Source organism: Thermobia domestica, chromosome 5, assembly GCF_964235325.1.
Source record: "Thermobia domestica chromosome 5, izTheDome1.hap1.1, whole genome shotgun sequence".
In the NCBI taxonomy this organism is placed as follows: Eukaryota; Metazoa; Arthropoda; class Insecta; order Zygentoma; family Lepismatidae; genus Thermobia; species Thermobia domestica.
In genome coordinates this window covers 686,726-712,506 of record NC_137458.1, presented here as the reverse complement: position 1 = coordinate 712,506, position 25,781 = coordinate 686,726, and the positions used below count along the sequence as shown (strand labels likewise).

General features: G+C 36.0%; 1 protein-coding gene across 1 annotated transcript in view; it reads right to left on the bottom strand.

Annotated features, from left to right (window-relative positions):
* ft (cadherin-related tumor suppressor fat) overlaps positions 1-25,781 on the bottom strand; it is a 537,654-nt gene that overhangs the window by 207,837 nt on the left and 304,036 nt on the right. Inside the window, exon 3 of the mRNA XM_081758083.1 lies at positions 5,603-5,836. Within this exon, the coding sequence (XP_081614209.1) occupies positions 5,603-5,836 (234 nt within the window). The remainder of the gene's footprint in view (positions 1-5,602; positions 5,837-25,781) is intronic.

Below are 25,781 nucleotides of genomic sequence, written 5' to 3'. Positions count from 1 at the left end.
CGCAATACATGAAATTCAAGATTTATTGGCCGTACAAAAACTCCACGCAATACGTGAAATTCAAGATTTATTGACCGTACAAAAACAATCTAATTTAAGCAAATGAGGTTTACGACTTTTTAAAAGTGAGAACAGAATATTCAAATGGTTACTGGTGTTTAATTGTTTGGGCTATTCAATGTATGTTGTAGTGTTGTACGTAAATATAATTTTCCATTGTACACGTAGTTTGAATTATGTGGAGTCAATGTCGTTTGTTAGTTTGCGGTATTCGATCACGCAAATAATAACCTGCTTTAAAGGTAAAGTCTACACCATATGAATATGTTTTTGATAGCACAGTACTTTGGTTTGTTTGTTGTTATATATGTGAAAATGAATGTTGTTGGATAATTCGAATTTTTTTGGTGTCCCCTTGGACTTCGAATTAAAAAGAGTCCACTGTAATATATATAAAAACTTGTTATTCCTTTCTATGAATCATCTTACAAACAAACAAAAACGTTCAGTCTCTAATGATAGTCCCACCATGTTAAACACGTTTTGGGTTTACAATTCAATACAGTGTTAGAAAGTATCTGAATTAGCAGATGATCCTATTAGAGAAAAACGTCATGTGAGACATAAGCAGAGGTCATTTCATTCTCTACGATCATTAAATGGAGAGGAGAAGGGAGGAAATAGGACGCACTCTGAAGAGAAGATTGAAACACAATATCCGTATACAGTAATTGGTTAATCATTGTGGTCACCATATTATATAAATTATTTTTCTTCATCTTTTACTACACCTTCTGTTTCTTTTTTCATATCAAAACTATTTCCTTCTTGAGCTGGCGCTCGAGTGGTCTAACAACATAATTTAATAATCAGCTAATTGCAATGCGTGACACTGGGAGAACTGGCAACCCTGCAGCGTGGCGGGAAAAGGCTCGAGGCGAGTTTTCGTTCATGAGGGGGCAGGCTCGCTGACAGGACTTCCCAAGCCAAGGATCATCGCAGTCTACCACTGGCATTATTTATGATCAGAGCTCCAGGAATGCTTTCGGGTTCTCATGAAAGTCTCCTACGCTCTTCCCCAAAACAACCACCCCCCTCCTCAGTTCACCTTTTCTTCCATTTTTTCCTTTAAATTCCATCTCCTCCCTTGCCATCCGTACATCAAGATGAAAGGTAAAAAGGAAGGGGGAAACTTTTTAATTGAAAAGGAGGAAAGAATAATCAAAATTTCCATTGCATCCCATCCTCCAATAGATACTGTAAAAGGACACAATGGTTATTTGTGACAGACTGAATGAACCTGAAGGGGACGAAATGACAATTATTACTGGAGATGTTTTACGCTTTATAACGCATCTCTCTTTCTCAGCAAATAGGTTAAATAACATAAATCATAGTAAATTGATTTGTTAACAACAGAAAAAAAATGAAATCTTTGAGTTTTACGTCCCACGGTTATGCCGGTTAGGCTAAAGGAGACGGTGAAGATGAGAAATGAATGAAACGGTGGAATGAAGAAAGTGGGAGAAAACGGGAGAACCCCTAGAAAACCCACGCATACGGTGTTTGTCCACCACAAAGTTCACTTGGTGGAGGCTGTGATCGAACCCGGAACCCCAAGCAGCAGAGGTGAACACTCCACAAGTGAGCCACCGCGGCCCGTTGTTAACAACAGAGTCGTCACATGATGAACATACATACATACATACAACATGTTACCATATATCTTTCACAACAGTTTAAGGTTATAGCATCGGGGTTCCTCCGGGACTACGTAGAAGGAATGGACTATTGACGTGTAAGAATTCACTGACAATAAAATCCGTATGTTCAAAGTAATCCTTGGATGTAGTTATACATTTCTTCCCTATTGATATTGGCGTAACAAGGATATTTTGCTAGAAACCTCATGACATCTTACTTTTGAACATTGAGAGAACAACCGCAGCTTCACCGTGTAGCACAACGTAATTCTAGGAGAGTCTGCCTCTTGTAGTTGCTCCATTGCCTACTGGCTTTGGATCTATGATGTAAAATTATGAACTTCACACTTACTTGCTTTTATTTTTCTATTTTAAAACTTCCCATCTTTTTCACTCAAACAAATAAAGAATAACGATCTCTCGGAGACATAACTGTTATTTGATTTTATGTGTACAAGGGTTAGTTGAGTTGAGTTCACTTTGAGTTCAACGTCCCTTTTAGCTGCGAGGCTATATGAGACGGGAGTTACTAATTAACGTGGAATCCGAAACAAATGAACTCCTGCCGGGAACCGAACCCGAGTCTCCCACGCCAAAGGCGCGTGTACTAACCGCTCAGCCACGAAGGAGCTCTGTACAAGGGTTAGTCGTAAGTCTTGCAATATTTCCACAACCCAAACAGCAGGCGCATACACTCCGTGATTGACCGTAAGTACAAAGTCGAACTGTGGCAAGCGGACTACTTAACAAAGAGGCCGCTAGTCAGCATTTTCAATCAGTCTTAAATGACAATGACGATGAGTACTCAACAACGTCTGATACCTGAACTGCTGCTGTATGAGTTCGAACTCGGGCCTAACGCTGCGGCAACAATCTAAAACATCTGTCATGTGAACAAAATAGCAACTTATTGGTTCCAGAAATTTCAGAAAACGACGAGGATCAGTAAAAGTCCAGTCACCTCAGGGTACCAGATTCTAAAGTTATATACGAAAAGCCACGGAGGAAAATCCATCCACCAGCACACGACGATTATCAAACCGAATCTTAGCAACACATTATATTTTATCTGGATTTAGTGTCCCAAGAATGTCCACATCTGACCCTCTACTGAAATCGACTCTGGCAAATGTTCCGGCTTCAACACCGGATCCCATTCTTTGGAAGTCTATTCGAGTTTGACAATATAAGAGGAAATTCACTTGTTTGATATTTAAAACAATGTTTCCCTTTCTTATTGGAATGATTGAATCATAGGCAGTAAGTGAAGAAAACTCATAGTCACAGCACTATTTGAGCGAAATACATGGAATCACGTAATGTTGGCTATTTGATTCCGAATGACAAATACTGGAAAGGCCCAATTAGTGGAAATGTTGACTATACATCGGAGATGAACTGAAAAATGAAGGGAAGGGATGTGAGTGATGTCGTGATTACAATTTAAGAAGCCCCATCACGGTGAAATTAAAATACCACTAATTTTACACTAATTATGTGATATCTTCAAATAGATAAAAGATAATCGAAATGTGGAACAAGAGCGGCCTAGACAATATTATTTTACATGAGATACCGTTATCAAGACTCATTTATCTGCTTTCCATTTCCAGTCATTTAGAAAATCAGCACTTAATTTTGCGTTTATAAATGCCTGCAAACGGAAAGCTACTGGGTGACTCGTAATAACGGTATCTCATGCAAAATAATATTGTCTAGGGTGTTCTTGTTCCACATTTCGATTGTATTTTACCTATTTGAAGATATCACATAATTACTGTAAAATTAGCGGTATTTTAATTTCGCAGTGATTAGGCGACTTTGGTTTACTCTGTCTGTCTGTCTGGGAGGCATAAAAATCTCGATGGATCATAATCGATTATAACCAGGACGTCGATGTCGAGTATGATAAGTTAGGAATCGAGTTTGTTAAGATCGAGATGGTTCACAAAGTTGATCACAAGATACGGGCGATCAAAATTCGGTTCTCCATGTACCGAAATAGCTCTATTACAGTCTGGAACTCAACTGTACTTGGGGGGACGCGGTGGCTCAGTGGTAGAGCGTTAACTCCGGTGCTTGGGACCCCTGGTTCGATCCCAGCTCAAGCCATGTGGACCTTGTAGTGGACAAACATCGTGCTCGTGGGATTTATCAGAGTTCTACCGTTTCCTCCCACTTTCTTCATTCTGCCATTTCATTCATTTCTCATCATCACCGCCTCCTAAACTTGGGACGTAAACGTTACAGATATTTCAACTGTACTTATACGTCATGTTGGTTGCATACCATTCAGACAGAACTACTCCATGTCGTATACACGTGACACTGTTCCTTGTTTCTCTTCTAAAAAACGAAATAAAACAAAACAAAAATAATGACAAAGGGTAGCACTTCAAAGAGTTCTTTAACAATTTGCCGAAGGCAGGGACTCTGCTATCCTGGATTCTTTCTATTTCTCGTATTACACCGTGTTTCAGGTATTTGTATGGCGTAGAAAAAAAAAATCCGAATTGAATACTTTCCAACTTCCGAACTCAATTTTTTTTTTTTTTTTTTTTTTTATGAACACACGAGAATTAAACATATCTGATTTTGTAAATTACTTTCGTTTTAAAATAAACGGTCTATGCGAAAAATAAACTAAATGAATGAAAGCAGTTGAAGATTATTTGAAAAGCTCATTAGCAAAGGAACAGCGCAGAATCGAATGAACCTGAGACAGAGTCCTTGCTCACTGAAACTGCTTTAATTCACAACGTTCACAGAATAACCTACAACAAATTTCCTTTTCAGCAAAACAAAGGTGACATTTATTTATAAGATACTTCCTTATAAGATTATAAGGTTACAACTTTATAAGATTACGATTCTTTATAAGTCTTTTAATTTTAAAGTATGTTCATGTTTCTCTTCAGCAACTACTTATTTTTCGGTTTTATTTGATTTCCTCTCCAACATTTATCCTGTTTTATTAATCTTTCGTGAAATTAAAAAAGAAAAACAAAGTTTAACAAATAAAGTTATTTATAATTAGTTTAATATTAAAAATTTTGTTTAAAACTAGAAATCAGTTCACTGTTACAGTGAGAGATTTGCTTTTTTGCCCAATTCACTCAGACCTATGATTGATAGATATCAAGTTCCGCTTTGAAAATTTCTTATAACACCTACAAATATTAATGGGTTCTATGCAAATGCGCGGCTACAATATTTTAAACTCCTCTAACTAGTCGCCCTTTGTTTCACAGTCAATGATCCAAGTTATGTAAGTTACAATTAAACACATATTAACGCAATTTACCAGATTCTACTCAATTTTCTACAACACATATAGTTTGTTGTACCAAAAGAAAATTCCAAATATTCATTTATATTCATTTGAAATATTTATACATCTGGAGTAATTATTTTTCCTTCCAACGTAGTCAACCTAGTAAACACAATGATTCCGTCACATACTTCCGGTATCATTTGTTTTCAGTTGGTTCCAAAGACATGAGCTTCGACATATGAAAGTTTCAATGGTTACGTTTGACACTAGACTAATAAATATTACATATTTTGTTTAAATTTCTGAAAGAAAAATATCTAAAGAGCGAATGGATCAAACATATGAACGTGTATTTGGATAAAAATAAACTGATATACCCATCGGCTTAGTCTTCTTTACCTGGTGGACGTGAATGAATCGAAAATATTATTGGAATCTTGATGGGTATTGGGGATAGTGATGAAATTACCCAACACATTCACGAATACTCAATTTATCAACACATTGCAATGCGTAGAGCACAAATGATCTAAGTTACGTTTCATAAACATCAAAATGCCTAAAACACAGAGAGAACACGCTGATAGTGTATCCATCATTTGTATCAAGTATAATAGTGACATACCTCCTCGTAGTCAAGCCTTGAGGTGAGCGTGAAGACTCCTGTCTGAGGGTTCAAAGAGAAGACATCATTGGCCCAATCGGAGATGACGGTGTAGGTCACTTGGCCATTGTTATCCTCGTCTTCATCATGTGCGGTCACCTGACCCACTCGGGAACCACGGGGCGTATTTTCAGGGATGTCGAAGGAGTATGCACTCTCTCGGAAGATCGGAGGGTTATCATTTGTGTCAGTGACCTGGGAAAGAAAAAATACAATTACAATCAATAAACAACAACTAAAATAGTCTTTTTAAAATATACACCATAACAGCGATTTTCTGTTTCTGGAGAAAAAATATAGTTTCTCACCACAAATGGATCATGAGTATTTATTTTCGATCCAGTAGCAGATTATTGTAGTTCCATAATTACGAATCGAAGTATTTAAAATAGAGGTTGACAATATCGTTTAGTTTACACTAGCGTTTAAAGGCGCAATCTCTCTTGCATCAATAGCTTCATAGGTAACTGATGAACCATCTAATGTTTTACACATTACCTCACTGAGAAAATCTATACAAATTATGTAATTCATTCAGATGATAATTAATGAAAAAATGCAACAGAATTCATTTTTAAACATGAATGTACAAGAGCAAGTTAACTTTCACGTCATTATAGATAATAAATTTTGATTTGTCAAAAATTATTTTGTATTTTGTAGATAACCTATTCTAATTATTTATTTAGAAATTTCCGCTACAGCCTGCAAAAACCAATTTGCCTGGGATTAAACTGTGCAATAATTAACAACAATGGTGTAGCCTATATTTTAAAATACTATAAAACTCCGGGAAGAACTCAGCCCGTCACTAGATTCGAACCCAGAACCTTCGGACTGCGACACAAAAAGGACTATAAAATGGAATGATCGTTTTATGTCTTAATACAAAAAAGAAAGAAAAGAAGAAGAAAACATGCATAACTGAACATATACGTGTACGTTCAGGAGAGGACTTTTGTTTATTCGTCTTTAAGCTTTCAAATTACTATATACAAATTTAGTATTTCTTAATAAATCAACAGGCAGTTGTATTACTCACTATTTTAGATAGGACTGTTTGGCAAAAATTGGTTTCTTTCCAAACAGGATGAGTACTTGTTTCCTTTTATAAAAGGATGGCAAGTATTAATTTCTTTTTGTGTTGATTTTTTTTTCATAGAAAATAAACATATATGTTGATTCTTTCTCACAAACTGATAAAAAGTGAATTCTTTCCATAAGTAAACGAAAAGTGTTAATCTATTCCCATAAACTCATGAAAAGTTACTTCTTTTCATAAATAAATGATAACTGTTGATTCTTTCCCATAAATTCATAATTCATTTCCATAAACAAATTAGGTGTTGATTCTTTTCCATAAATTCATAATTCCTTTCCATAAGCAAATTAGGTGTTGATTCTTTTCCATAAATTCACGAAAAGTGATTTCTTTCCATAAGCACACGAGAAATGTTAATTCTTTTCCATAAAAACACGGAGTGATTTCTTTTTTCATAAAGAAACGAGAAGTGTTGATTCTTTTTCATAAACTCATGAAATGTGATTTCTTTCCATAAACAAATGAGAAGTGATGATTCTTTTCCATAAATTCACGAAAAGTGATTTCTTTTCATAAGCAAATAAGAAGTGTTAATTCTTTCCATAAAAACACGGAGTGATTTCTTTTTTGATAAACAAATGAGAAGTGTTGATTCTTTTCCACAAATTCACCGAAAGTGATTTCTTTTTGTAAACAAATGAGAAGTGTTGATTCTTTTCCATAAATTCATGAAAAGCGATTTCTTTTCATAAACAAATGATAAGTGTTGATTCATTCTCATAAATATACGAAAAGTGAATTCTTTTAACACAAATTACAAAAGAAGTTTTATTTATTCCTTAAATTGATGAAAACTGTCGATTTCTTTCCATAAACGTGTTTTCCATCCAGGACGTCTTTAAAGACTAGAAAAAAAATCTTATTTCACACATTATATGATATACTGTATTCAACAGGAACATTTTCGTCTCTCACAAATTAAGATTAGCTGCTTATTTATAGTGGAGGGACACACACACATTGATAAGACGAAACCAAAAGTTCGTACTCATTGTTTGAGCGTGTAATGCGTGAACGTGAATATGAGTTTGAGAGGTACAGACATATATCCACTCATAAAAGCAAAGCCTAACTGACTGCAAGAGAAGATAGACATAGCGAGGCGAAGAGGACGGGGAAAGTCGTTTTGGTTGAAAATGTAATAAACAAAATACGTGCTTAGAAAGAAAGAGATGTGAGGGAGGGACTTACAAAGGAAAGAAAAAATAATATAGAGTCACACTCATCCCACTTCCCTGTATCTAAAAATTACACGTAGTTTACAAGCAATAAGATGTGTCCGACCAGATTCCGCCGAGCTCCAACACCAAAAAAGGTTCTGCCTTCTGTCTTCTTTTTATTTGCTTTCTTGCAGCCTCATTGACTAAAAGCAGACACCAATAGAGAATAGAGAACAATCAATAAATTTCTTTCGTAAAACAAAAAGTAATTGTCAAGTAAGTCCACTGCTTGTTTCACGCCTACGCGTCCACCGTTAGTACTACTTCATTACAGCAGTAATGATTAGGAGGCGCCAATTTACATATGTCATCAAATTATTTAGTTCTATGGGTGCGAATACATAAAAACCTATATAAATATCTCCTCCTATTATTCCCACATATTCATGCAGCATTACTAACACTTCAAGATAAACAATTCTATACTCCTACCCGCGATGGTGTGGTAACCTAAGACTTTCGGACATAGACAGATTCGAATCACGCTCAGGGCATGAGTCTTACGTATTTTCTAGTACATAGTTTCCTTTCACCTAAAGCTGGGATCGAACGAGGGACCCCCAGGGATCAGACGTACCGCGGTCTCGATAATGAACGAGATGGTGGGAAGAAACGGAGGAACACCGAAAAAAAAAAAAACATGCAGACTGTATTTGTCCACCACAAAGCCGACTTGGTGAGAGCTCGGATCGAATCAGCGAAACGCTCTGCTATTAAACCATTATATTATTTTATATGACTATTTTTACACTTACACTGTTAAAAATAATTCCTTATATCTCAGACACTATTTCTTATCTGTGTACCGAGATAATATTTTTTTTAGAAATGAGATTTCGCAATTCTCATTCATAAAGAAAGTAGCATTATATTTTCTCATTTCGCTTTATACAACCTCCTCTACTTTTCTTTATTTCTCATTAATGAGAATTTCAAACTCTTGTTTCTAAGAAAAGATATTCTCGATGCACAGATAAGAAATGGTTTCTCAGATTTAAGAAAGTATTTTTAACGGTGTATATTTTACTATTATACTTGCTATGTACCGTAACTAACATTGAATTGTGCTTAATGCTAGTTTTGGCCGTAAATATAATTATCAGCTATCTTGTATATTAGAAACAAGAGTATAATTGGCTGACACTATACTTAGAACTTCAAATATGTAATTAAATTGTAGTCATTACGGCTGTTTAAAACATTTGTATGCTGTGTGGGGTGTGTCGATATGAGGCATGGAGAGTTCTAAATGTAGTGGTATCGAAAAATGTTGGAAAATTAGATGGGTGGATAACATTTCGAACAAAAGAATGATGTGAATGTGGAGAAACAGAAGTATACAGAACACTACGTTGAAAAGAGACAGGATGAGAGGGCACATTATGAGACATGGAAGAATCATGCTATTACCTTTGGAGGTAACAGCAGAAGGAAAAACACGAATAACTAGCCTAAAGTGAAATAAAAACTAACTAACCTAACTATGGCGTAGGAACCCGGAGGTTCAAAAGCTCTCCATTGACTTATATTCTTAGCCAACTGGATTCAGTTTCTATCCTCCTATCTGCGCCTATATAGGTCTTCCTAACGAACGTTTTCCGATTGGACTTCCAGTTAATACTTTGAAAGCGTTTCTATTTCCTTCCATTCTGCCCGCTGAGCCTCTCCTATTACGACCCTGACAAAGTTTTTTGGAAAACGGTATAAATTATGTAATTCCCCTCCCCATTATGGAGTTTCCGTCATTCCCCATTCCCGTTTCTCTTGAGTCTGTAAGGAAGAAAAACTACATGGAAATGAAAAGTATGGCTCAGATTTGAGAGGAATGGTAAACTGTCTCAAATCCATGAACAGATTGTTGATGCAAGAAGAAAAAAAAGAACAAGAATGCTATCTTGAGTTCTGGTTCTAAGCATCTCACGTCTGCTTAACTGTATGCAGTATTTTATGATATTAAGAATTTTTCTTATATGTGAATATGTAACTTCAGATTTTTGCATATTTTTTCCAAACGAAACTAGAACTCGTAACTCGACTAACTATATGTATTTTTTTTAAACATCCTTCATTAATAGTTCCTTGTTCTTGTTCCTAATATTTATGGCCAATTTTAAACTTCAGTGCTTACTGTCACAACTATTTTTGCGGTGCGTAAGTTTAAAGATTCAAGCATTAATCCTTGTTCTGGTTAAAGATGATCTTTGGCTGATTCAAAGCTTAACGTTCTTTTTCAGTACCAAGGCTGTATCACACGTAGACCTACAGTTATAATATGGATCCAAGCCATAAGGTGCTGAAGAAGAAACAGATGCCTTTTCAAATTCGACACGAGATGAGAAATTTCCTCGATTCTGCTGGGCAACACTAGTTCATCCAAGTTTTATATTTCCAACATTGTTCTAGTGTTACATGTTTTATACAGGGGTGTCATTTCAGCCTTCGTTTGAGAGGGGGAAAGAGCACCACCGACATAAGACTTTCACGTCTTGTACTAGTATATTAGAAGACAATCGATTAAAGTATATGCATTCTTCAAACAATTAGGGTGGGCAATTGCCCCCTCCTGCCCTCCCTAAATGACGCCCCTGGTTTTATAATAGAAAAACTATAAATTGATAAAGTAGTTGTACGAACACAATGAAGAGCATTTATGAACGTTTGAAGATGCTCCAGTCATTACACAATTTACTCTTAATCTATCTTTATAATGAAAAATAAAATGACTTTATGCCTTTTGAACAAGGAGACCGATTACGATCACATTTTCAACATAGATGAGGTTCAGGCCTGGATGGATTTTATCATTTTACTTTGATGGTACACTCATGTCCAAAATGATTGTCGCATATGTATAACTGTCTTCTTGTAAGAATATAATTTGATAATGATTTTGCAGGGTACTTTTAATACTGATACTATGTATATAATCGGAAAATATATATTTGTGATAAATTTCATAGGAAAAGAATTATAAATACGGAAATCAGAATGAGTAAAACAAAATGTTGCTAAGTGGACAAGAAAGTTTTATTTTCGTTTTATTGTTCTTATTTACTGCCCTTTTGACATGAAATTTGCCACATACATGTCTTTGCCAATTATACACATACTAACATTATCTAGTATAACAAATACTGGGCGAATTCGTTATCAAATTATATACCTACAACATATTTATAGACATGCGACAATAATTTTGGACATGACTGTACAATGTAGGATAGTTAGAGGGGAAGATAAAAATATATATAAAGATGATCGAAAATGACCGATATTAGTGTCGAATCCATAGTTTTCAGGCTCACTCAGACGAACAGTAACACTTCCAATGTCGTTTAAATCGAAATTCAGCCCACAATAGTAATATTTTTTTATTTATATCCACCATTTATTATTTTCTGTATGTTCTTTGCTTCTATCGATTTATTTATTTTTTTAACGAGTGAAGCGAGGAATTGATACTAATTAAGAAATGTAGATTGAATGTTATATCATATCCTTTGTAGACCTGTCGCAACGTGGAAGAATTCTCATAACTTCTAGATTAGATTAACATAAAAATCAAGGCATACATTTTGTAAATATTTTTTTTTTAAATGAGAAGAAAAAAGCTTTCTATGAATCGAGACGATACGACACTTCTAGAAAAAGTTTCGAGACGAGACAAAATCTTATTTCTCGTGAGCGATATCTTTAATGAACGCGAGCCTTATTGAAGATATTGAGGCTGTGTCTCCTTTACAAAATGGCCTCCCTGCTAATATGCACTCATGTAAGGAAAACAGATGCAGATTGGGTGCACTTGAATCTTTCTTCTTCTTTCTTTCTCATCTATCTTCGCAGATATTTTTTCTGATTTTTTTTTAAACATATAATTATAGAAAATATGAAAGCGCATTTGGTTGCAGTTTCAGCCATTTTTCTCTCGGGATGGTATCACTTTTTTGTAGTCATTTGAAATCTGCGGGAAGCGACCAGCGGGGGTCGAAAGGGAAATGAAGCCACGGCAGAGAATTACTGTTTAGGCGGACGGAGCACAAAGAAGCATCAACATTTTTTTTATTCCTACTATTTTTATTCTTTATAAGAAAAAAAAATGACGACAGACTGAAGATGTAATTTTTTCGTTTATTTATTATGTAGCCAGTCCCTCCTCCCGTGGAAAACAATTTATAAGGAAGGCTCAAACGGAAGAAGCCTGTAACCTCCGTAGGTCACCATCCACTGCTCTGACACAAGTTTCAATCACTGGGCCATCTATCGCCTTCTTCCACTTCATACACACACGCTAGCCCATCGTTTGGTCAATGGCTCTTTCAATCAGACAGATATTTTGTTACGCAGATAATCAACACTGGTAGAGTACTCTGCGAGGCTTTCCTTATAATAATAATAATAATAATAATAATAATAATAATAATAATAATAATAATAATAATAATAATAATAATAATAATAATAATAATAGCCTATAAAACTCTCTGCTCATACAGTGACTACTAATATTATTTCTTTACTCACAGCTGCTATTTCTCTATAGAGTTACCTCGTGCCTATCTATGTGGCTACCGTACGCGCCTCTGGTGCGGGAGGAGACTTAGGTTCGATTCCCGGTGGGAGCTCATGTGTTTGGATTTCACGTTAAACTGTAGGTTCACATGTCATATAGTCTCGATGCTCAATACGAGGCTCAAATCAATGTTGAGTTGAGTTGATTTTGAGTTTAACGTCCCTTTCAGCAGCGAGGCTATATGAGACGGGACCCACTGATTACACTGAGAAAACTTCGTTCTCCAGACAGCGGTATATTGTACAAATATAGGGAATCCTCTTGCTTACTACAGAAATTAGTACGGAGCATGCATAATCCGTATGCTACATAGGCATTGCCCTTAGATGTTACATTATGCCGTTGCAGGATATCTGATATCTAATAGTCTTCCTTATATTACATACATATATGTTACCTTCGTCAGCTGTATGTTATATAGTCCATTTGTATGTGAGGTCCTGACCGCCTATATTGTTTCATTCGGAAAGTACGTATGAAACACTTATACAGAAAATATTATAAAACATGCGTTTTCAGTTGTGCGTTTGCTGTACGTTGAGTCCAAAAACTACAGGATTTAAAAATGTAACATACGATTTTACGTAAGCCACATACAATTTCTTTCTCGGTGTAGCGTGGAATCCGAACCACATGAGCTCCCGCTGGGAATTGAACCCGGATCTCCCACGCCAAAGGAAGACTCAAATCAAATCCCAAAAATCTCTTATTTCATTTACGTCAACCATCCATATAATCGTTTGCATAATTTATACTTATTTATTAACAAGAAGAACAAAGCAATCAAACGCAGTTATAACGAAAACTTGGCGCAAAGGAACTGCACACCCCATCCCATGACTTAAATAGAGTACAAGGAATTGCAAACACACAATAAAATGAATGAAGAAGAACTTGAGTCCCTGCAACTATTCTTTCTTGGCCTGTGACAAACATCTTGGCATTTCGGCTAAACGAATAAAACGCAAGCTCTGACGCGACGTTGCCGAGTGCTAAGGGGTGGTGGCTATGGCTAAGCAGACGAACTACAGCGCGATCAGGTGGCAGAAGATAGACATGGATGTGTACAAAATAAACGTGGCAATACCGCTGGACTCTCATTTGCTAGCAGCATTTAAAGGGAACTTCGAGCGCCGCCTTCAAATGCCGAGACGTTTGGCACGCCGTTTACAAAATTGGATAGTTGGATATAGTCGGGGATAGTTGTAGTTACAATGACAGGAGGCTGCACTGGGACACTATTGGCAACAGCAATCTAATTCTTCTTAGCTGCGGGGGACAGATTGCCAACTCCAGGGGGACTTTGCTCTCCTCCCCGAAAGTATACCTGGAAGAATCTACCTGTGACAAAGTCAGTAATAAAAAGCTGATTTCCCAATTTGGCTAATAAAACTCGAACTGACCAAAGCAGTATATATATATATATATATATATATATATATATATATATATATATATATATATATATATATATATATATATATAAAAGTATAGCTGTACATATGTGTTACAGCTTCGGCTATGTAGCCTAACATATTTTCCTAGCCGAAGCCGAAACATATATGTACTTTTAAATATGTACACTGCTCTGGTCAGTTCGAGTTGTATTAGCAATCTTGAATTTCCCAATTTTGTACACCATACACGTATTGTATAGCTAGTCGTCGATCTACGATCACCTACAGTTGTAAACGTCAGGCCACGAGATTATGAAAAAACATAAAATGGTGATTAGAGAAATAACTATAATAAAAGATATACAATATCATTAAATAGAGAAAAGTTGCGAGAAAACTTTCGTTATGTTACTCAGATTAAAGAAATACAAAGAGTTATAAAAGTGAAAACAATATTAATTCGTGGAACTTCTACGATCAAATTTTGCAAGAATTCTGATCAAAATGGAACTTTATCTTGTACTGTACAGCATCTACAACAGAAAGTCATAATGGAAGAGTGTCGTAAGCAGTGTTTCTTCCGGACTTTTTTTTTTAAGGGGGCTGCCTCCCGGAGCTCTGAGAGTGTCCTGCCCGGAGGAGACCAAAATAATACGTCTATAATATAACAATAAATAGAATGTCTCCCTCCAAATACTAAATCTGTACTCTCGGGTTATTTTTTTCTGAAAGAAACGTTGGTCGTAAGTATTCGGGTATTTGCCCTTTAAAAAAAATGTTGAATTCATCAATTCCCCCCCCCCCTATTTTTAAAAGGCATAACTTCCTCACTAGCTTTCAGTATGGAGGGTAGTTATTCATTTTAGTCTGGAGTAGTCGTGGTTTTTGTTTCATATGGAGAAGTTTTCCGTGTACACCGAAAGGATTCATGAATCAACATCACCCGCTGAAAACACGCTCCTCACATCTTCAATTACATTTGTTCACGACACAAAACAACGATAGCCTTTATTTTGTCAAGATGCAAGGATTACAGAAAAAACTTTAAAAGGAGTGGTTTTCCAGTTTTTCCCTTCAAAATAAAAATTTAAAATAAAAATAAAATCACGGCGTGGTTCTCCATTTTCTGAATTGTAGAATTTGAAAAAATAGCAAAAATTTCTATTATCCCTCTCCCCAAACACTGCTTATATATATACAAATACTCGTTAACGTATGTGTGTATATCCCATCATAATTCTGGAATGCTTCGACCAATTTTAACTTAGTACACATATTAGTTCTACCTTAGAAAAGAGTACTGTCTGAATAAGACTCCCTTAACACACCTATGGGGAGAATATATAAAAATGATCGAAAAGGACCGATATTAATGTCGAATCCATAGTTTTCAGGGTCCATGAGCTACAGTTTTGATGCCCTTTAAATCCAAGTTTAACTCCGCAGTGAGGGTAAAGCTTTCCTTGCACACCTAGGAGGAGTGGGGGCGGGTGGCATATAAAAATGATCGAAAACGTCTGATACAAGTGTTGAATCCGTACATTTCGGGATCGCTGAGGTTACAATGACACTTCTGATGCCATTTAAATCCAAATTCAGTCCCCGTTGGTATTCCTTAGGGGGAGGAGGTGAAACGGCAGCATGTAAAAATATCGAAAACGACTGAAATGTGACACTTCCAATGCCGTTTCAGTCCAAGTTAGAGGGTGGAGTCAAGAGGTGAGAAATAAAATATCAAGAAATGACTGAAATTTCTGTCGAATTCATAGTTTTCAGGGTCAGGAAAACGTGTAACCCATTTGAAATGACTTTTAGAAAGTCATTAGTACCCGCTTGAAGCTGAACTTTCTAATCATATCAATTTCATTAAAGACGTATTCTTTGGGGGGGTAGAGAGAGTGCCTTCTGTATTTTTATCATTACACCTCCATCGAAATAAATGTTATAAGGAGGAAGAGAATTCAAATATTTACCGTGAATCTATTCCTCCCGTGCGAAGAACTGGCACTTCTGATAATATTTTCATAAAAATGTCCATAGTAAAAAAATCTGGTCTATTGACAACTTTAGTGTTTTTCATTTTGCTTGATAAGTCGTTCTTTAGTCAGACTTCATTGTTTTGACCTGTAATTCCCATCCAAAGTTTAGGAAAAAATCGGTGTAAGTAATTTTTTAAACTAATTATACGGAAATGGAAATTATAAAATATTTTAAGCTGTTAAATGGTGGAAGGAGTACAAATTTAAAGAAAAAAACTCTAATAGAACGAATTTTAAGAAATCGGTACCGAAATTCGTTGAATATCAACTTTCCAAGCAACCTGTGTGACGTTTAATGGCAACTGAAAACTTGTAAATTGGATGGAAGTGAAAATCGACGCGGAGCGAAGCAGATATGAATTTAGAAAATTCGTAAAGTCTTGACAAACGAACGTAAGAGACAGAGGCAGAGACAGGAACCTAAAAGGTCTGGTTTTATTAATTAATTTAAAAAAGAAAAAGAAAAAGAAGGAATTCCATTTTGACATTTTGTTCCTTTGAAAATATTTATTTAAAAAAAAAAAGTTAAGAACAGGATTTCTAAGTCTAGCCGAATCCCTACAATTTTTTCCTTATTATTTTCATAGAGAAAGAACAACTTCATGTCAAAAATATGTTTCTTAAAGCTCTTTTTATCAAGGAAAGGGAAAAAAAAACCTGTCGGTGCTGAAGAGGCATCAGAGATGGCATATAAATATAAAGGAAACAGGTGGTCAATCACATGTCAACTACTTTATATATATATATACATATATATATATATATATATATATATATATATATATATATATATATATATATATATATATATATATATATATATATATATATATATATATGTGTGTGTGTGTGTTAGTGTGTGTGTGTGTGTGTTTGTGTAAAGCCACATCTTTACAACGTAGGTAAGAATGAGAGGGTAAAAAAAGAAAAAAAAAACAGTAGAACATCAAGATTAAAGGAAAAGGCCTGGATGAAATGTCCCTCCAAAGAACAAGAGGCAGCCATTACTTAAAAATTCCTCAGGATGATTCTTGTCTTTTGATTTCTTCTTCTTCTTTTCATCTCGGTTTCTGATTTTTAATTAATAGCAAAAGTTTTGCGTTGATTAAAATAAAAATTAAAAAAAAAAACAGTGAAGCTGTTTTAGTCATACAAATATAGTACGGTATACAACAATGTTAATCAGACCATGATCGATTGTTTCCTGAATGTTGAGGAATTTAGAGTATAGTAAAAATAAAATTAAAAAAAAACTAAAACAAGCTATTCTTTAAAATCATTAATGTAATTATAAAAAAACAAAAAAAGTTAAACGCTTTCCATGTATTCTTTCGTCTTATCATTTTATTAGCAATGTTGTTTAGTGGCCAAAATGAGCAGAAAATGGTGCCATTAAATTTTAGTGTGGAAGATGATTATCTCCTACTTCCGGACGAAGCACCTCTTTCCACTACAACAAAAGAGGGAGATGATGCCAAATTTCATGGTTTGAACTCCCCACAGTAACCACTACATCTTTCTTTTAACACCAAGATTCTAATAATAATAATAATAATAATAATAATAATAATAATAATAATAATAATAATAATAATAATAATAATAATAATAATAATAATAATAATAATAATAACACAAAACTAAAATAAAAAGTGCTTACTATAGAGGACAGTGTTTCCCAACCTTTTTGGACTGACGTCACACTCACTGAAAGCCCCACTAGGGATACGCAAGAGACGAGACGAGACGAGACAGAATTTTCCTAACAAAATTCGAGTAAAGACACAGCTCTTCCGATAGGGAAATACAGATATTTCGAGTCGAGACATCACTTTTACAGTACATTTTCGATACGAGACAGCCTCAAATCTTGTCTTGTGCGCATCTTTAATGCCCACGCCATAGCAACACGCGCACACACTTAAAACTTTATTATTAATAAAATAAATTATAGTAGTGTAAGATTATAAGTTTCCATGAAATAGTGGGGACTATAGTGGCTCAATGGTAGAGCGTTCACCTTTGGTGCATAGGATCCCTAGGTTGATCCCAGCTTTCGCCAAATAGATGTAGTTCACGAATCTCTTCATTCTTATCACCACCGTCTTACTTTAGCCAACTCGGTATAACCGTGGGACGTAACACTAAAAGATTTTTAATTTCTTTTTCTATAAAATAGTGAATATGTAATAATGAGCATTCGTGTTGACGCTGGAGAAGTTCCCTGGTAAAACTAATTATAACTAATTAGTACATCCTTCATGATTTTTAAATTATAAAGATTTTGCGACACACCCTATGGAATTGTGCGGTACACCAATGTGTTCAGCTACACTGGTTGGAAACCCTAATATAATATATACAGTAACTTTATGAATTAGAATTGGCTGGTTCGGAGTTTAAGATCCTTTTCAACAGTGAGGATATATGAAATGTGGACCTACAGCTTAGCGTGGGATCCGAACCACAGGAGCTCCCATAGGGAATCCAATGAGAATCGACTGCACCGAAAGCTCCTGCACTAAGTATGTGAGCAAGGGGTCATTAATACCTAACTCTATGCAAAGAAGATATACACAGTACATATTAGTTACAATCGATGTATTTGGAATTTAGCGCCCCCTTTCAGCACAGAGGCCATATAGGATGTGATCTACAAGTTTAACCATGCGAGCCTGGCATTCGTGGTAAGTCGGGCTTGGGCTCGCATAAGTGAGCAGCAAGTCAAAGCCTGAGTCCAATGAGATTAGTGAACGCAAACCTCATTTAAAAAATAGCCCTAATCAGCTGTGAGTTCTACATGTAATGAGGAATCCAAATTACGTACGCTTCTACCGGGATTCGAAGCTAGGTCTCATATACAGAAGCCGAGAGCGCTCATCATTAGGTACGAGAGAACCTCCATTGATTCCAATTAATTACTTTGCTCTGTCACCCTTTTGTGTTTATATTTTTAAAACTACTAGAAATATTCTACAAACATTCTAACACTCTATGGGCTACGGAGCTTCAAGGTTTAATATCACATTGACAAAAGCTCACCACTGCCTTCTGGCCTTAGACAATTAGATCGTCTCTATTTTGTGTTCATATTTCTGCGAGATACATCGTATTATTGTCCCCCCTTTCCCCCTAGGTTTTTTTTTTAATTGGCTTTCCTGTTCAAATTTTGAAAGCGTTCGTACTTTCTTGCATTCTGCCCAGAGAGCATCCTACACTTACTAACGCTAACAATGTTAGGTAAACAATATAAATTACGCAGTTCCTTGTAATGAGGTTTCCGCAAAAACCCCCATCCCATTCCTATGTCTCTTGGGTTCGAATTTCCAGCTTAGGATTTTATTTACAAATAATTTCAGTCTGCGTTCTTCCGTCAAAGTAAGCGACCATGCTTCGCAACTACACAGTATAACAGGCATCAAATTCTTCGATAGAATTCGTGAAAAAAAAAAAAAAAAACTTTGAACTGAATAATAACATGGATTTCTTGTTTTCAGTTGATATTTAATTTTTGCATGGATATGGTTTGGTGTGTTAAAGTTGATCCTAGGTACAAGAAAATGTTCACTTTTTTGACGAAATATCAGGGGCACACCCACCAAGGGACATCTACTGAGTGCAGACTCCCAAAAAAGAACTTCCTAACTCAACATACTTCTCAATAAAACTATACTTCTTTAACTTATCGTGTTTTTCGGGGGCAGAATAATACCCGATCAATACTACAGAGGCGTATTGGTCTCCCCCCAACGCTTGGACCTTTCCCAACAAATAGTTCTCGGTGCACGCCACATGCCTGCTTGATATTTTAAGGTTGGTGTAAAGGGACAAGCTTTGCCGGTAGATGTCACTATAGTCTTCGTGTCACTCATGTATTTTTTACCTTTCACGAAAATTCACGATTTCTCTTACAAATGTCGACTTCAAATTTTTCGAGAAGAAACTCCATAACCTATCGAAAACAACAATCCATGCCGATTTTTTTTTTTTTTTGAATTTTCTTCATTGTTGAAATAGTTATATTGTTAAAGATTTGGATATCCATTTCAACAATCAAGCCATTTAAACAATTAAGAAAATTTTAAATACAAAATCGGCACGGATTGTTACCTTTGATAGGTTATGAAGTTCCTTCTCCAAAAATTTGAAGTCTCTAGGTTGAAATTTGTAAGAGAAATCGTGAATTTTCGTGAAAGGTAAAAAATACATGAGAGAGATACGAACAGTGTAGTGACATCTATCGGCCAAACTTGTCCCTTTAAACCGACCTTAACGTATCCATAATTTGAAGCATTACAGTCACGTAGCAATTCCATGTGTATAGTTTTCTCTGTATTTACTTCGAAACCTATATTCCTGCAAGTCTTTAATAAAACCTCTGCATTTCTTTCTATTGTTCTTAAATCATTTGTTGTCATATTTACATCATCAGCATAAGTCATAATCTGGTGAGTTCTATACCCTGGTTCAGGGGCGGATCCAGGAAGGGAGGCGATCGGGGCGAAGAAGAAACTTTTTTATTTTATATATATAAATAAAACCCATCTCAAAGTTTGGAGCCCTTAAAAGTAGCAGTATGACAACCCATCGCCCCCCCCCCCAGAAGTCAGTCCTGGATCCGCCCCTGCCCTGGTTGCTATCTTTAATTTGCATTATAGCTTACTCAGAACAAAATTCACTACCAATGACGACAATGTATCTTCTTGTTTTAGGCCATTCTTAACGTTTCAAAGGTCGTGAAACATATTTTTCTCTGGACTTCTCCCTTTTTGGTATACCAAAATGTTAACAAATGCCGAAATATTACAATATCGAATATCAAAATATCGATCATAATAATTTTAATATACCGATGTTCTGATATTTGGAAATATCAACCAACCGATTGATGATATATCGGAATATCACACATTCATAGACAACCTTGTTCTAAGTAGTTCATGAGGAACTGATTTTTAAAGAATGTATTTATTATCTTTCGATCCAATATATTTGAAATGCTCCATCCTTCTGCACTTTGTGTTGGTGTAACATCATCACTTTAAACTCTGAAGCGAACCAATTCGATACTGTACAGAGTGGTAAGCTGAGTGGTAAATGAGTGAGTTCTCTGTGCACGTAGTCCTCGGTTTGAATCCATTTGAGGTGCTTGCCCCAGATACAAGTCCGAGTAGTGGTTAAGCAATAAGCCTCGTCTTTTATAGCCTGGGCACTGAAAAGAAACCAGAAACGTCCACCAGTCATTCAAGTAACAGTAACCTGCATTTAGCTTATCTCCGCACTGATATATCTTCACAAGGCCAGTCTTCTATCTAGATGAGACAACTTAAGCCTTGGTCTGATGTTCTATCTTTAGAGAATTTTGTTCGTGCGTTGCCCTCATTGCATGACTCTTCCTGGCTAAATAATGTTAAGACAGCCATAACATAATACATAGGAAACTTTTCTCCCGTATATAAACCGTCCACAGGCCCTCCGCGTATAGAGAGATGGGTGACGTGTCTTGGCGCCAGGAAGAAGGACCCAAAGCTCTTGAACGCCCATCTTATAAGCTAAAGTCAATACATAACAGAAGCGTGTCCATATTTGTGGTGAAATCACATTCTCTAACCAAACCACATGACCAAGCTTAACACACGAAGGAACCATAACACCTGTTGAAAGACCCATTTTCTTTGCACAGCAAACACAAAACCTGTTAGCTATGCCAAATTCTCGCTGTACGTACAACAGTGAACAGAAAACAGAGATGGAAGATGTTAATTCTCTGTGGTAAGTACAGAGTCGTGGGTTGCTGGAAATCTCAAAGGCCGCTTCTGTCTCTTCTCTTGGTCCATGCGTTCTAAGGAGAAGTGAAAACTACTGGGTCAATCCATGACCGAGACAATTTGTTATCCACGACTCTCACCGAAGGCATCCAGCCAAGACAAGTTGTGAAAAGAGAATGTGCAACTTATCGCATCAACTGCAATTATAAATGAGCAAGCAACTTTTAAAAAAATAAGATTTTAATTCTGTTTGCATCTGGTAATCAGGCTAATGTTTGACATGTGTTTCACAATTGAGTTGTGTTTACGTTCTTTGACAGCATATTATAACATTAGCACATTAAGGCTCTTGGATATAGTATTTGTCTGTATGCCACGCAAAGAGTCGAAGTGCTAGAGTAAATGACAATACATCATATTATTTGGAACTGTTCATATGTTCACTACTGGCCAATGTTCGAGAAACTTCGAGGATCTACTTTATTAGTAAACAGATGTCTTCAGTTCCCACTCTGAACGTTACGTCCACACTTAACCGTATTCTTTGGCTCCACTTACTCACCCTGAACCTTCATCTTACACAATGGCTGCTTCCAATCCAGGGACCAGTTCCTTATTTCCCAAGCGCCCTTTCCGATGAAGAGTGTCAATGTTTAAAGATAAGCAAGCCATTACACAATGTATTCCAATAACTGGGTACGCATTAATTACAAATTTGGAGCTAAGCGATCGACGTTTATAGATTATTCAAAGATTATTTTTGTTCATCAATTGTTTTTGTGAAAGAACATGACAGCCAAATAGTTAACTTTTCCATATTAGCAAAAAATATAATGGCTTTGAAAAATTGTGTTCGCAGAACAAAACGTAAAGAGATTGTCCCTATTTCTAATGCTCAAAATTCTATTTTCTTTATTGTTTACAATGAGAATTCAAGAGCCAAATGCTTTTCCAATGTTAAGTCTATGGATATCCGTTTTTCGGTGATTATTCCCTAATGATATGTTCCATCAGGACATGCGACCCCTTACGATACTCTGGAACCACCATGTCAAAGTTGAATAAGAATGTTTGAGGTATCTCTGGATAAACGAACGCCTAAAATTGAGTAAAGAGGAACTTTGCTACAATAAATGTTTTAAATGTAATACCACACCCTTCGTGGAGCTCTCGCGATGAAAAGATTCTGATAATTTCTAGATGAAACTAAGAAATATCAGGACAAATTTTGTACACAAATTTATAAAACGAAATTAGAAAAAACTTCGAGAGGAGACGTGAACAGCTTTCCGACAATCGAGATATGAGACGAGACAGAATTCTTTGAGAACAGAGACGAGAGTTCTACGAAATTTGAGACGAAAAGAGAAAACCTTATTTCTCATCTCTTGGACAACGCCAACCTACACTTTACAGTGAGATTTAAACGACTGTTGTAGTATATTCCATGTCTCCCATCCGGAACCAAACCCGCGACCTCGCGCACTACAGGCATGTTCTATAGCCACTAGACTATGAAGACGAGCTAGAAGTGTTTCATATAAGGTGTTCGAAGGTTATTCCGCTCACAAACTAAGCCAAAAATTTATTTGAACCGAAGATGCAATCAACTTAGTTTCTAAGATAAATTTCGCCGCAGTAAGGAAACTAACATTGGTACCACATAGTACGCACACACTCTCTCTCTCACACACACGCAGATAGATAGAGAGAGAGAGAGAGAGAGAGAGAGAGAGAGAGAGAGAAAATACTTCGAAACTCATTAACCCTAGAAGTACCAAGGGTGGTCAATTTCAAATTTTCAATTTTGATTAAGACCTGTCGAAAAGTCTATTTCCAGAACCACGAGTTAATGATTTTACAGTGCTGCGTTTTATAACTTCACATAATTTAAGACAGCGAAATAGCTTAGTAATAGATATGTTCAACTCTAGAGCAGAAGTTCTCGATTCGATTCCTTGCCATAGTCACAATGTCTCCCTCCTCCACCAATTCTTTCACTGTCGTTATTCACTTAAATTCCAGTCCATGCGCTGGGGAAAATGTTGGGACGTTAAAGTATAGAGAAGTTAATGAAAAATTAATCAAAGTTAATAAAAAATTAATCAATGTAAGGAAATCCATTTATAAAATGACAATTTTGAATCCCTCTCGAAACGTATAGCGAGATAGAGAGGCTAATTCATCCAGTCTCAAGAAATAATATGTTGGTGGACATAAACAGTTTGAAGAAGGTCAGCCATTATGTTTGTTTTAGAAGGCGATTCTACAACTGGTCATTTACTGTTTCCCAGCTGAGAAAAAAAATGAGACAAAAGCACTCTCCATCTATACAAGCACATAAAAACATCGAATATTTAGAAGCAAACGAAACTATTTGAATGCTGTGCTCATCTACAATATTACAACAAAAAGTGCGAAAAAGAAGTGTTCGATAATTGTTTGAACTCAAATTGGGAAATTACTTAAAAAGACATTAATTTGCCAGCATAATAATAAGTTTTGATAAGAATTTTCTAGTATAGTGAGTTTTCATAAGAATTTTCCAGCATAGTGAGAAGTTTTAGCAAGAATTTTCCAGCCTAATGAGAAGTTTTGATAAGAATTTTCCCACAAAGTGAGAAGTTTTGATAAGAATTTTCCCACAAAGTGAGAAGTTTTGATAATTTTTCATCATAGTGAGAAGTTTGGTAATTTTTCACCATAGTGAGAAGTTTTGATAATTTTCACCATAGGGAGAAGTTTTGATAAGAATTATGCAGCATAGCGAGAAGTTTTGGTAAGAATTTTCCAGCCTAATGAGAAGTTTTGATAAGAATTCTCCAGCATAGTGAAAAGTTTTGATAATGATTTTCTTGCACAGTGAGAAGTTTTGATAATAATTTTCCAGCATAGTGAGAGGTTTTGATAAGAATTTTCCAGCATGGTGAGAAGTGTTGCCCACTAAACACGACAGAGCTCCTCCACTCGAACCGGATACACTTTCTGAGACGAGACGGCGCTTTCACGACTTTTCAAGACGTGACAGACCGCATATAGTCTTGTGTGCAACACTAACGACGAGGGAGCTGAAGAAGGAAAGAAATTTAAACAGGGGAGTCTGGTCTTACACTGTTAAACTAAGATAGCCTTCCAAACTATGAAGCATCAATTCTGAAACCGGAAATAGTAGATCTACTAGTTCCAGTTTTAATCGAGGGATAACAAGAGACAAAACCTGCCATTGGAAACTGAATCCAGATCAAAGAACAGTCTCTTGTGTTGCCTATCGCCCTTTCTCGCTCTATGAAGACTAATGTTGAAACCAGAAATTAGTCTTCTAGCACTTCCGGTTTGATAAGAAGCTTAAGAGAGAAGATGGAATATGTTATTTGGACAGTCAACCCATAAAAAAAAGGAAAAAAAAAACTACCGGCAGACCCAAGGACACAGCCGTTCTACAAAAGACCCATATTTTTATTTACATCACATTTTGAAAGTCTGATAAAATTACAAAAGAACGAGATTCTCGGATGGAAGAAGTTAAAAAGACATTGACAGTTGGATGGGACATGAATATTGCTTAACCAAATAAAATGACTACTGAAAGAGAAGAACGCACCAAAGACAATGAGGAAAAGTATGAACCAATGCTTCGAAAATCAAGAGGAAAAAATTTGAAAGCATTCTAGGCTTGCTGCAGGAGAAGTCTATGTACAAAAGGAGAAATAGCAGTGGGTTATTTTAATACGAACGAATGCCTCCACAGACAAAACACAAGGAGAAATGGCAATGGCTCATTAAAAAATGAAATGTAAACGAATACCACCAGAGACAGAAGATTAGAAGGAAAAATAACAGTGGCTTATTAAAAGAATGAAATGGAAGCGAATGCCTCCAAAGATAGAACAGAAGGAGAAAAAGCAGTGCTCCTTTACAAAATGAAATGGAAACGAATGTTACCAGAGATAGAAGATAAAATGACATTCACAACGGACTCGTAGAGAAGAATTGTTGGTAGGGTGAACACAGGAAACCAAGAACAGAATACCAACTCTTACACGT